Source organism: Nicotiana tabacum, chromosome 18, assembly GCF_000715075.1.
Source record: "Nicotiana tabacum cultivar K326 chromosome 18, ASM71507v2, whole genome shotgun sequence".
Taxonomy (NCBI): domain Eukaryota; kingdom Viridiplantae; phylum Streptophyta; class Magnoliopsida; order Solanales; family Solanaceae; genus Nicotiana; species Nicotiana tabacum.
Genome location: NC_134097.1, coordinates 83,865,652 through 83,880,328, shown reverse-complemented (window position 1 = coordinate 83,880,328; position 14,677 = coordinate 83,865,652). Strand labels below are relative to the sequence as shown.

At 36.5% G+C, this 14,677-nt stretch overlaps 1 protein-coding gene across 1 annotated transcript; it reads left to right on the top strand.

Moving 5' to 3' along the window:
* The first annotated feature begins 13,117 nt into the window (after positions 1-13,117).
* LOC107825494 (putative calcium-binding protein CML25) lies at positions 13,118-14,099 on the top strand. Its single transcript, XM_016652357.2, has one exon. It carries the CDS (start codon positions 13,383-13,385, stop codon positions 13,938-13,940), a length of 558 nt encoding a protein of 185 aa, XP_016507843.1. The 5' UTR covers positions 13,118-13,382; the 3' UTR covers positions 13,941-14,099.
* The last annotated feature ends 578 nt before the right edge of the window (positions 14,100-14,677 follow it).

Here is a 14,677-nt window from a genome sequence, read left to right as displayed (position 1 = left end):
CAATCTTTGTTCTTTAATTTGGAAAGTCCCTATAACTTGGTTGGCTACGAGTTGGGAATCACAACAGAGTTTCAACTACTTTGCCCTATAATTTAGTGCTACCCTCAGTCCTTTGCTTTCTTGGATCAGGACTACACTTATTGCTACTTTGGAGATGTCCCGGTAGACGAGGAGATGTTCCCCGGGTTTGGGCTTTGAAAGAAAAGATGGTGATGACAGATATGCCTTCATTTCTCGCATAGCTTGCACACACTTGAGTGTCAACTCAAGGCCGTTGTCCATTTGGAGCACTCCAAAAAATTTGTGACATTTATAGGACGACCATGAGATAAATCTCGATTAGGCGGCAATTCAACCAGTCAATCTTTGTACTTGCTTCTTGGTAGTCAGGAGCTTCGATATCCCTTCGATAGCTTTGATTTGGTTTGGGTTGACCTCTATTCCACCTTGTGATACCAAGAAACCCAAGAACTTTCCAGAGGCTATGCCAAACCCACATTTCTCCGAGTTTAGTTTCATACCGTGCCATCTTAGTATATCGAAAGCTTCCTTCAAATGGCCGATATGGTCCTCTGCCTTTATGGACTTGACCAGCATGTCATCGATATATACTTCTATGGTCTTGCCGAGTTGATCTTTGAACATCCTTGTGACCAACCTTTGATATGTAGCCCCTGCATTCTTCTACCCAAATGGTATGACTCTATAACAATATATTCCTTGGTGGGTGATGAACGTGGTTTTCTCTTGGTCATCTTCTTCCATGAATATCTGGTTATAGTTTGAGTACACGTCCAAGAAACTCAACAACTCGTGCCCCGCTGTTGCATTGATGAGTTGGTCGATATGTGGTTGTGGGAATGAATCCTTTGGACATACTTTGTACAATCCATGCACATCCGCCATTTTTATTTTTGACCATCAGTACGTTGGTGATCCATTTGGGGTACTTCAACTCCTGATTGAGCCATTTTCTAATAGTTTATCTACTTCTTCACGGACGACATCATTGATGGCAAGATTGAATTTACGTCTGACCTGCCTTACTGTAGAATAGGTCGATGTTTAGTTTGTGTGTGGCGATATCTTTGGGGATGCCGGGCATATCTGCATGGCTGAAGGCAAACAAGTCTGCGTTTGTTATTAATAATTGACTAAATTTACCTAGTTCTCGGAGTTTGCAGCTGATGTAGCCTTTTTGCTACAGTCACTGGGGTTCAATTGAATGGGGGTCGAGGTCCTCTACGGTCGAGTCCATTGTTTCGACCATTTTGGGATCGATGATGACGTCCCTGGTCTCTTTTTATGTCGACCTCAACCATGTTCATTTTTGTGCCTCTTTTTCCTTGTTATTTTTCTGCTGAGTTATTATTTCGTCTAAGGCGATGCGGTAGAACTCCCGATACGTGCATTTTTCTCCCCGTATGATAAATATTCCCCAAGGTGCTGGGAATTTGCTTACTTGGTATAAGCTGAAGGAGATGGCTCTCATGGGATATATCCACGATCGTCCTACTATGGTGTTGTACGTGGTGGCCTGGTGCATGATGTGGAATGTCGTCTCCAGCGTTACACCATCGGCCAAGAAGAGGAGCATAATTTCTCCCGATGACCGCTCAACTGCATTATTAAAACCGGTTAGCGTGATGCAATGTGGCACTATCTTGTCCTCGAGTCTCATCTGGGTAAGGACTCGGGGATGGATAATACACGTTCCACTTCCACCATCCACCATGATACATTTGACATCAGTATCTAAAATGCAGAAAGTAATGATGAGAGCATCATTATGAGGGAAAGTCAAACTATCAACATCTAACTCATCGAAGGTGATACTTTCTTCGAGTCCGTCACACTGCTCGTGAGTGATAGATCGTTTGAGCTTGTGAGTGGCGGTGAATTTAACGTTGTTGATGGAGTCATTATCACAGCCGCCAATGATCATGTTGATAGTACGAAATAGTGATGGCAGCTTTGGCGGACCTCGGTGTTCACTTCCTATGGCGAAGTTATTCCTCCCATTGTCGCTCAACAGCTCTTTGAGGTGTCCCTGCCGTAACATGTTTACAACTTCTTGCTTGAGCGCGATGCAATCTTCTATTTTGTGTCCAAGTTCCTGGTGGAACTCGCAGAGGGCATCAGATATTTGTGCTCAAATCGGACCTCATCTTTGGCAGCCACTTCACCTTCATTCCGAGTTTCTCCAGAGCATAGACTATTTTTGTAGGTGATACACAAAAATTGTGAGCAGATAATAAAGGGGAATACTTCTTTTGTTCCAGTGAGTCTCTGTCCTCGGCCTGGATGGTCCTTCTTCATAATGGAGGGAGTGGTCCTTCTTCATAATGGAGGGAAGGTGGGGCGGGGCCCTAACGTATGGTTGGTATCATTCCTTGTTGGGTCATGAGATCGGGTGATCCCTCTTGATGTTGTCTCTTTGTTTTTTTCTGGACTCAACTTGTACCGAGATGAGCCAGTGGGTTGGTCCGTTGAGATCATCTGCTCGAATTTCGGCACAGTAAGCATTATGGATCTCATCCTAAGTGGTTGGAGGATATTTTATCAATCGGCTCAATAATTTTCTAGTTGCTCTCGAACCATCTCTACTCAATCCATTCTGAAAAGCCGCGACCGCCAGTTCAAGAGGGTCATCATTACCTGTTGAATCGGACGAGGAAATCTCTTAGTCCCTCTCCCAAGGACTGCTTGACGATGAATATGTCGTTTACTCTTGTTTCAGTCTTCTTGGCTCTGGCGTGCACCATTACGAACTTATCAGTCATTTCCTCAAAAGTTTCTATGGCACGGGCTAGTAGCTGTGAGTACCATGTTAATGCTACTCCCGTAAGGATTTCGCCAAACTTCTTCAGCAAAATAGAGGACATATCTTCCTTGGTGAGGTTGTTGCCTTTCACGGCAGTGACATAATGAGTAGGGTGGCATTTTGAAGGTCTTTGGTATGTCATGTGGGGCTGCTTATTCGATGTACAATACTCTTTGAACTTGCCGACGTCCCCCTTTGGCAATAGCTTAGGAGCGGCCGGTATCTTGTCGACTCGTTCTTAGTGTTATTTTATTTTATCCCTGAGTGCTTTTTTTTTATTCTCCATTTCTTCCATCCTCCTTAGAATAGCAGCGAGGGAGCTGTCACCTATATTGCTAGTAATGTTATGAATTATACCTGGTGTTGGAGCGACTGGTCGGTCACCCTGGTCATTTGCTCGTTGTACTGTGTAGGTTCTTGCAATCTCTGTAGTCGTTCATGGAGTGGGCTTGCTGAGCACGATCACTAGCGTATCGTTAGCCATGCTTCGAGGAGCTTTTTCACGGTTGGTAGCGTCCCTTCTTCTGTAAATGTGGAGGCCAGTTTTCCATTTGGTTTTGTTATGCTACAACGGGGAGGAGGCGACCTCTCGCGCCTGGGGGAGGCAGTGGGCGTCAAGTCCTCGCCTAATGTCTCATAGATCTCATTGATAGTATTCATGAGGCTGCTAGGGAAGTCACTTGTTATTTTAGTCCTCTCTCCTTGGTTACCTGCAATGTAGGTTCTTGTACATGCAAAGAACGAGAAAGATCTTGGGGTTTGTGAGGTTAGTGACTCACGTTAGCTGTAGATCTAAAGAAAACTAAAAAATTAACTAAGAAGTCCCCACAGACGGTGCCAAACTATTTAACCAAAGATATAGATTTTGGCTCAACCAATTAGATTTATGCAAAGAAGAGTTAATCTTAGTTAATAATAATATCCTAAAGATAAAATTGTCGTTGTTGCGATAAATAACTTGTATGTTTGTTTGGATGGCAATAAATATAAGCAATAACAGCAATATTCAATGATCCAAAAAGATAGAATATGATATTTAATAGTAATAAATGGCAATAAGTGGCATTCAAGTAAATAAAACGTGTGAGTGGCAAAAGGAGCTAGAGATGGAAAATTGTGCACGAGGGATCGATTAGCCAAATGGGGCGTCACCCGCAATCAGGCATGTGAACTATGTAATGCAGCAAATGAAAGCTTAGCACATATATTCTTCAAATGTTCTTACTCTATGACTATTTGGTCCAAGCTACTATGCTGGAAAGGCGTACAAAGGCAAGTGATGTAGTGTCAAGAAGGGCTAGAGTGGGCAGTGAAGCTAGCAAATGGTAAGAATGGTCAAGCTCGGATATATAGAATGGTCCTGGCTTGCAGTGTCTACTATATTTGGCATGAGAGTAATAATAGAATCTTCCAAGGAGTCATGAGGAATGAAGCAGACCTTACCAGATTGATTGTGCGGGATATTCACTGTCGAGGTGCTTGCAACACAAAAATTGCTGGAGAACTGAGGAAGCGCAATTATTATCCTTAGGAACTTAGTAAGATTATAACCGGTATCCATAAGAATCTAGTATGGTTGTAACTAGGAAGGGAGTTTAGAAGGTCAGATGCTAAATTTTGATCATGATTTGCTGCAGAAGTTGGGTCTGTCCAGCTTAATGAGATATTTTTTTTTTTTTTGTGAATTTCTTGTACATATTTTTCCTTAGTAAATAAAGCTCTTTAATTACCAAAAAAAAATGTGTGAGTCACTCGAAAAGGGATGAGATCAGTGGATATTCTTTCTGACAATGATAAATAATTTATGAGTCCTTGAATACTTAGGTTGCTCTTGGATCCAGTGGAAATGCTAGACAAGAATCATAGCAAAAGAGGCTCTTTTTGTATCCTTGTGATAGAATCACATCATATGTATAAGGTCAAAGTGTATTTTACAAATGACTATCTCATGTTCCATATCATTGTGTCTCTTTATGTTCCTAGAAACCTTAATAGTACATGTGCAGACTAGAATATTCTCTTTTATGTCATATCTTAATATCAGCTGTTATAATTCTACGTAAGATGCTCGACCTCGACCTTAAACTATGATAATTCTTCGACCGCATCTTTCATTGCTTCGAGGCTACTTCGCCCCGAGGCCAAACTTTGTGGGGACCTCATTGATTGTATATGGCGGTCCATGAGGGCTATAATAATGCTGACATGGCTTGCCTATATTAAAGACATCTTTTGGGAGATCATTGATAATTAATATAAATGCTGTTATTCCGACCGATTAAGCCGTATGCCCCAGATAATAAAAGGAAAAAAGTCATCCCAGTCGTAATAAGGAGTATTAGTAGAAAGGTTGAGGGTTGTAAGGACAGCTAGCCAATGATCTGTAGTTAGATGATTATTGTGAAAGTAGCCTACTTGTTGCCAAAGGTGAGCAACAATATAACGGGGCACCTCAGAAAGATGTATGTGTTCCACTGTCTCGTCATCCTTCCTACATATTGGACATCGGGGCGGAGCTAGAGTGCCGGGAGCAGGTTCGGTTAAATTCAGTAATTTTGGTTCGAACTTTGTATTTGTCTTAACAAAATCTATTGAATATATATAAATTATTAATTAAGAACCCAGTAACTAAATAATTAAAATTTTGAACCCATAAGTTTGAAATCCTGACATCTGTTGGACATAGGGGGATCTACGTTTATGCCAATATTATAGAGGTAACTTCGACAAGGTAACATGTGTGAAACAAGAGAAATTTAATCTTATTAATTCGGGCATTTTAACTTCAAGATATCCATGAGAAATCTTTAGTGTCCATTAAGTAATCTTCTATTAACTTATAACACGATTTGGAGGTAAAGATTCCTTTGCTATTGAGACTCCACATGGAGATGTCATTGTTTAAATCATGTAGAGGAAGGGTGATAGCCTTAATTCTATTCTAAATATTCTTAGGCAGGTCAAAAGATAGTTTGGCACTCTAAATTATGAGATATATATATATATATATGATTCTTGTTATAAATATATTATATTATGGATATTTATTTAGTACTCCGTTGTAAATAATTTTCCTGAAGAAGTTTATCCATATGGGACTCCACCGTAAATATGTTTATCTATTTAGTACTCTATTGGAAATAAGCTTCCTGAAGAAGTTTATCGCTTCGGTACCCGGTTATGGATAAACATTACCCTAGGTAGAATATTATCCATACCGGGTATAATAAGCTTATTCATTCACTACTCTGTTATGGATAAACATTGCTCTTAGTAGAAGATTATCCATATCTGGTATAGTAGCAGCTTACACAGCAGCTTGCAATAGCAGCTTACACAGCAACTTGCAGTAGCAGCTTACACATCAGCTTGCGTAGCAGCTTACACAGCAGCTTGTAGTAGCAGCTTACACAGCAGCTTGCGTAGCAGCTTACACAGCAGCTTCCTTTCTTCTATAAATAGAAGAGATTTCAGTTCATTATGTACATCAGTTTGAATTCGAATAATATATCAGTTTCTCTCTATGCTTGTCTTTACTTTATAGTCTTTATTTTATAACACGTTATCAGCACGAGACTCTGCCATCTCGAGCAAATATTTTGAAAGTATCTGAGGTAAGAACTTTCTTTTTCTAAATAATGTCAAATCTTTCTAAACTTGAATTTGTAGTCGCGGATATATCGAGCAAAAGCTACATGTCTTGGGTGCTTGATGCTGAAATTCATCTTGATGCGATGGGTCTGGCAGACACCATCAAAGACAAAAATCAGGCATCAAACCAAGACCGTGCGAAAGCAATGATATTCCTATGCCATCATCTTGATGAGGGCCTGAAAATGGAATATCTTACTGTTAAAGATCCAGTCATACTGTGGAATAATTTGAAAGATAGATATGACCACCTGAAGATGGTCGTTCTTCCACAGGCACGATATGATTGGACTCATCTAAGGCTACAAGATTTTAAATCTATCAGTGAGTATAATTCTGCTATGTTCAGAATTATTTCCCAATTGAAGTTATGTGGTGATAATATTACTGATCATGATATGTTGGAGAAAACTTTCACCACTTTTCATGCCTCGAATATGCTCCTGCAGCAGCAATATCGAGAGATGGGATTTAAAAAGTATTCTGAACTTATCTCACATCTTCTTATAGCCGAGCAACATAATGGGCTATTAATGAAAAATCATGAAAGCCGACCTACTGGTTCTTGTCCATTCCCTGAAGTGAATGAGACGAACTTCCATCAGGCTAAACGTGGAAAAGGTCGTGGCCCCAGTCGTGGTCATGGTCGTGGTCGGGAAAGAAACTCTAATCATGGTAATAATAATGCACCAAAGAACACTCCTCACCACCAGCAGTGGAAAAGGAAGGAACAAAAGCATGAAGCGATGCAAGCACCAAATGCAGAAAATGCATGCTATAGATGTGGAGAAAAAGGGCATTGGTCACGTACCTGTCGTACGCCAAAGCACCTGGTTGAGCTTTATCTAGCCTCCCTAAAGAAGACAGAGAAAAATGCTGAAGCAAATTTTATTTCTGAAGATAATTTAGACTTCATGCATTTGGATGTAACTGATTACCTTACACTCCCAGAAGGAGAAACAAGTCATGTAATCGGTGGTGAATCTGTAGAAATGTAAATATTTTAATTTTTGTTATTTGTAATAGATAGTATGGTTATGTAATTGTTGTACATAAGGAAATATTATGATTTGATAATGATGTTTACTATAATATATCTTGTTTATGTCATTTTGAAGAATATGGATAACATTATTAGATCAACTTAAACTCTAGCAGAGTTTGCAAGAAATATACAACCACAAGAAGTGGTTATATTTTGTATATCTCATTGTAATTATATTTTGTTAACTACCAGAAGTGGTATATGCCTATGATCACCAGAAGTGATAATTTAGGCTTTCTATGGTTACAATTGAAGATAAGCTACATAAATATTCTCTATATTAAATGCACGCCTCGATTTGCTCCTGAAGTAGTAAATATTTTAAAAGAGGTTGAGGCATCACAATTTGATGTGATTAATGCGCATTCAGATAATTATGTTTGATTTCCTGAAGGATGAGAACTTTTGATAATATTAATCCATTCCCTGAAGTGAATATGACAATACTAATAAGTCGGGTAAATATGAATGCGCTCTTGATGTGAATACATTACAATTCACCTCCATAAGAGTTAATATAATTGAGAGAATATATACTCAATATTTCGTATTTTAAATTTGCTCCTGAAGAAGTAACACAATTGAAATTGCCTCCTGAAGTGGAAAAATATTATGAAGAGGAGTTTTCATGTGCTTAAACAATTGTTTTACATTGTTTATTTGATTGTGATTTTCTCTCATGACACCAGCAGTGTCTGAGCAATATTTGATAGTACAAAATGTATCAACAACTCCTGAAGAGCTAAATGTTTGCCTAAAGAATACATGACACCAATAGTGCCAGATAAATATTAGATTGTGGATAATAAATAAAGGCTCTCAAAGCGCTTATATACAAATATGTCATTCATATTATATGATTATGGTCAAAACATATGTTGTAGCAAACCTGAAGTTTACTAATACAAATGGCTATCATATTGAAACTACAAATGATTGGAAGATTGATAATCTTTATGTTTCCACAATCATAGGGGGTAAAATAATATGTATGTGAGAAGTTACCCGCCTTATTCTCTAATTTGTACTATATCATGTATCACAGTAAACCAGAAGTTTACTAAAGCAAAAGTTTATGCCATAGTAAACCAAAAATTTACTAAGAGATAGCACATGACATGATAAACTTGAAGTTTTCATTTGCCATTTTTAAATGAGCTATTTGAGAATTCAGATAAGCATATACTAAAGAACTAGAAGATTCTTCAGGAATTCTCATGTGTTGCTTGTTCTCATAATGAATTGATTATACCAGCTAAAGTTGGGACTAAGACCCCTGATTCTGAAATATATAAAAGGTGAATATGGGCCCGTTCACCTATCATGTGAACCACTTATAGGTGCATATATGAGATGGTTACATGTGTAATTATTGTCAACCTGCAGTTTGGCATTTGGAATTGCTTTTCTCGATTAAGAGCATAATTTTCAGATTATGAAATCAAGACAGTTCATCTTGATAATGCCGGTTTATATCCAAGCTGGTTTAGCATTGAATACATCCTATTAATGGCTAAACCATTGCTTATGAGAACAAAGTTTCATGTGTTGGTCTAATATTTTCTAAATTGCATATAGCAGCACTTGTATGTATCAGATCAACAATATATGATAAGTCCTCCCTTCACAATTGGTTTAGGATTAGAAACCAAATATTTTTACTATCTTTTGTTGCGTGGTATATGATTAATCTCTACCATAATACACAAATATATGTTTCCCAAAGATGATTGGGGATATATGTTAGTTTTTCTAACATTTGAGGGATGGAATAAACAGTTGAAAAATATGCTATATGAATCGAATTATCATGATCCTCAATTAGAAGATAATTCAAGTCAAATGCCAGAAGCATTTGCTGATCCAAAATTAAATATCATATTTCAGCTGCAAATACTCCTATTAAAATTAAAATCCCTGAAAGATAGAGTTTACTGTATGCATGAAGCGTGGTAGACCAATCGGTTCCTAAGGTAACAATCCTTGAAAAATAGTAGGAGCTAATGATCAAAATGAGGAGGAAATAAGCTCTAGAAGAGCCCACGACATAACATTTCATGAAACTCCCGAAAAAGTTCAGGTACCTGAAAATAAAGAAAGTGATGAGATCTCCACAAGTTATGTCGTTTCGGAACTGACACAAAATGATCGTTGACGATATATTTAATACAATATAGTGCACAATATTGTAAAAGATTGTGAGGATCGGACTAGTAGTCCAGACACTTGAAGATGTCATACCATTTAGATACAAGTCTTAACCTATATGACTTATTTGGCTAAATCTATATGAATATCCTTGAAGGATTGAAAATGCCCGAAGCATATAATTCAAAGTCTTGAGAAGTGTACTCGATCAAATTATAAAGATCTTTGTACGGTTTAAAGCAATCTGTGTGCGTGTGGTATAATCGCTTCAGTAAATATTTGCTGAAAGAAAGTTACATAAATTATGTTATTTGTCCATGTATTTTTATAAAGAAAATGTCATCAAAATTTGTTACACTTGCTGTTTATGTTGGTGACATAAATCTTATTGGAACTCCGGAAGAGCTCCAAGAGGGTCTTAAAAATACTTTTACATGGACATAGTGTACCCATTAAGTACACCAATGAATATTCAATCACTTGAAGTGAATAAGGATTCGTTCCAACCTCTAGAAGAGGATGAAGAGCTCCTTAGTCCTGAAATACTCTATCTCGGTATAGATGGTGCACTTATTTATCTTGTTAATGCTAACAAAAGTGGTGCAGATCGTATTGGTAATGCAGATGCAGGTTACTTATCCGATACCCATAAAGCTCGATTTCAAACCGACAAGCAGAGAGTGCATATGATTGAGATCAGTGATTCATTCGAGAAACATGTGGGTAGGAATGTGATAAAAGACCCACAATATTATACGGAGACAATGTTTCATGCATAGCACTATTAAAGGGAAGATTTATAAAAGGAGATAGAACGAAGAATATTTTACCAGAATTATTCTACACACACGATCTTCAGAAAAGTGGTGACATTGATGTGCAACAAATCCGTTCAAGTGATAATCCAGCAGATTTATTCACTAAATCTTTGCCAACTTCAACTTTTGAGAAGATGGTATACAAGATTGGAATGCGGAGACTCAAATATTTGAAACAAGGTTTTCATCCAGGGGAGTAAAATACGCGATGCACTCTTTTTCCCTTACTAAGGTTTTTTCCCATGGGGTTTTCCTTATAAGGTTTTTAATGAGGCACCTAGCAATGCGTATTACTAAATATGTGTACTTTTTTTCCTTCACTAGGATTTTTTCCCACGTGGTTTTTCCTAGTAAGGTTTTAATGAGACACATTATCTTTTAATGAACATACAGGAGTGTTATAAATATATTATATTATGGATGTTCATTTAGTGCTCCGTTGTAAATAATCTTCCTGAAGAAGCTTATCCATATGGGACACCACCGTAAATATGTTTATCTATTTAGTACTCTATTAGAAATAAGCTTCCTGAAGAAGCTTATCACTTCGGTACCCGGTTATGGATAAACATTACTCTAGGTAGAAGATTATCCATACCGGGTATAATAAGCTTATCCATTCAGTACTCCGTTATGGATAAACATTGCTCTCAGTAGAAGATTATCCATATCTGGTATAGTAGCAGCTTACACAGCAGCTTGCAGTAGCAGCTTACACAGCAGCTTACACAGCAGCTTGTAAAACAGCTTCCTTTCTTCTATAAATAGAAGATATTTCAGTTCATTATGTACATCAGTTTGAATTCGAATAATATATCAGTTTCTCTATACTTGTCTTTACTTTATAATCTTTATTTTATAACAATTCTAAGTTTATAGTCATTTATATGCAAGGGACTATGAATAGAGTCACGTAAGGATGAGATATTTGGGACTATGAATAGCACCAGCAAAGAGTCACATTTGGCTTCAATGACTTGTGTGTTCCTAGTAGGGAGGAGTGTCTACTAGGAATCCAAAGAATTCCTTTGGAACATGAAATTATATCCTCCAACCAAGGGTAACACTCTTCCAAATAAAAGAGGTAGTTAAGCTGGTTTTTCCTATTGCTTAGCTATTAATGAGAACATTAGCTAGGGAGCTATAGGGTGATATCCTTCAGGTTTTAAAAAACGTACTCAACTAATCTAATTCCATTTCAGAAGATTCTGTATTTTCTTTATTTATTTTACATCAGCTAGATATCGGGAGTTTATCATTAAGGGTGTGCATTATTGGGATTAAATCGAAAATCAAGCCGAAGTTTTTATTTGGATTTTTTTTTATGGTTTGGGCCATAAAAAAGATTATTTTTTTCGAATTTTTTTTACTTTTTTCAAAATCAATGTTTGCCTATGAAATTTTCGATTTTCACTTGAAAATGAATTTTGAAATTTTTTCGAAAATTTGAAAAACTCCAAAAAGATATTTTTCAAAATTTTCACTTCAGATCACTCACTAAAATTCAAAAAAGTCCAACATTATATTCATGTCCAAACACAACTCTAAATTTCAAATACTATTTTCACTTGAAAAAAAATCACTTTTTTCCGAAATTTTACAATTCTTATGTCCAAACGGCCGGTAAAAATTTTGAATTTTTGGTTTGGTTGCGAATTTATAAAAACAAAAATTGAAAAAGCAAAAAAAAAAAAAAATTAGAAATATACACACATACTCCGTATCACTTTTAGCATTACTTACTTAATTAATGACCTATTTGTACTAGGGTATGTAAAGCCCCATTCGTCATCTTTAAAATATAACCCCTTATATCTCTGTCTTTATTGGGTAGTATCACGATTGCGAAACTTTCGTCAAAAGCTTCACTTTTACTTCAAAAGTTTCACTGTTTAATAGTTGCAAACAAGAATTAATCTCATTTGAAGTTGGATTATGGTTTAGACTTTGTATTTTTATGTTAGAACATGTTACCTTAATTATTGAGTATTAAAAGTTTTACACGTGACTAATATTAGAATTTATATTTAAGAGATTCAACATTGTTACTTCTTATTCTCTATAATTTATTTTTTTAATCATAAAATATAAATATTCAATTATTTAATTATCTTATATGATATAACGAATAACCAAATCGAAAAGAGAAAACTCAAACTAAACCGAACTTATTTTGGTTTGAATTTGATTTTATATTTTTAAAATCGAAAACTAGAAAAATTGAAATCTAACAATACAAACCGATTCGAAAAATCGAATCCACAGACTTATTATCATCCTCTTCAAAAGTGCTTCGCCGCTTTCAAATTTTAAAAAAAATTACTTTTCCGTGTCAACTCAAACTATATCAACATAAGTTAAAGAGTCATATTATATTAAAGAATTTTGAAATTTGTGGTCCTAAACAAATTAAAAGGGGGCCAGAATATTTGCATGGTTATAAAAGCTTCTTATTAAGGGTAAAATTGTAAATTTAAGGATAAAATTATAAATTTAAATTAAATTATTACTAAATTTAGAAAGGGATCATTCTTTTTTTAACGAACCAAAAAGAAAATATGTTCATATAAACGGGAAGTGAGGAAGTAATTTTTTTGGACATAAATGTTAATTTGACGAGAATTTAAATTAGTTCACAATTAATTTTTTGTCGCGAGGTAGCCGGCAGGTACGGACGGCATGATTCTCATCGTGCATTCACGCAGTCTCTCCAGTATGCTAATTGCTAACACAACTTTCATCAAAATCCAAAAAGGTCTAGAACTGCTAGAAAATACTTAATAAATATTTCAAACTATCCCTTTATAATCCTCTCAAACAAATCTCCCAATCAGTTTCTTTTAACTCTTCTCTCTCTTGCATTCTGTTCTTTAATAATTCACCCGGCCCTTTAGGTATGGGATTCAAATCTCTGTTCAATTTCAAGAAGAAGAAGAGCTTGCCCAACTCGAAAACCCCATCGCCGAGGAGTTCGCCGCCGGTAAACTCTCCGGCCAAGATCGAAGAGGAGCTAGAACAGGTGTTCAGCAAGTTCGACATGAACGGCGACGGAAAAATTTCATCGTTGGAACTGGGTTGCATCATGGCTAGCCTAGGAAACGCCGTAACGGAGGAAGAATCGGTGAATATGATTAAGGAAGTTGACGCCGACGGAGATGGGTTCATCGATTTGCAAGAATTCATCGAACTCAACACCAAAAATATCGATTCGAATGAAATTTTGGAGAATCTTAAGGAAGCTTTCTCTGTGTTTGATGTGGACAAGAATGGATCCATCTCTGCTGATGAGTTGCAGAACGTGATGAAGCGTTTAGGTGAAGAATGTTCGCTGGAAGAGTGCCGGGAAATGATCGGCGGCGTTGATTGTGACGGCGACGGGATGATCGATTTCGAGGAATTTAAGGTTATGATGGTTAGGGGCTCGAGGTCTGATGTAATGGACTCTCGTTGTTAAACATTCATTTTTGAAGATTAAGCGGTTCGTATTCTTTATTTGGAAAAGAAAAGGAAAGAGTTGTAGAGATTTACTTTTATTTTGATTTGCTTTGTTAGAAACTACTGTATTATCAGCTTAAACCAAATACGGAATGGTGGATTAATGAGAAATTAAGGACGGAATATTTTGTTATGCCCCAAATTTTAAATAAAGCCTCGACCCTAAAATAAATTACCTGGGTCTTCTCCCTAATTATACACTTGTATTTGCTACTTATATTGCCACTTTTAACATGTGTAAGGCTAAATTTTTATATCATGTTTTTCTAATTCACCATGTACTCATTTTTAAGCTCAATGTTGTTTATCCGTAAAACACTACATTTCAATTTATAGCGTAGTTTATAGACAAGCAAATCGATTTGATCTAAAAATAATAAAGAAATAGGAATAAAAATAAGATTAACGACTGAAATTAAAGGAGAAAACAAGCATGACTCCAAACTCGATCTTTTCGAGAGCAAAAGTAAAAGCAATGATGAAACTGTTTAGATTGAGCGTAAAATAATAGATTATAACTTTCGTGTGCACAATGTTTCATATCTTACAATGCTAATCTTGCTATTTATAGCCTCTATATTGGGGGACAAGATCTGAAAATCAAGTTCCTCTTGAATGACGTCATTGATGGGTGCATAATGACTGGCTTTGAATGCAGATATTTTCTGCAACAACTGCTCATTAAATGTTACTCGA

Coding starts and splice junctions, on each gene's coding strand:
- LOC107825494 (XM_016652357.2), top strand. CDS start 13,383: ATGGGATTCAAATCTCTGTTCAATTTCAAGAAGAAGAAGAGCTTGCCC.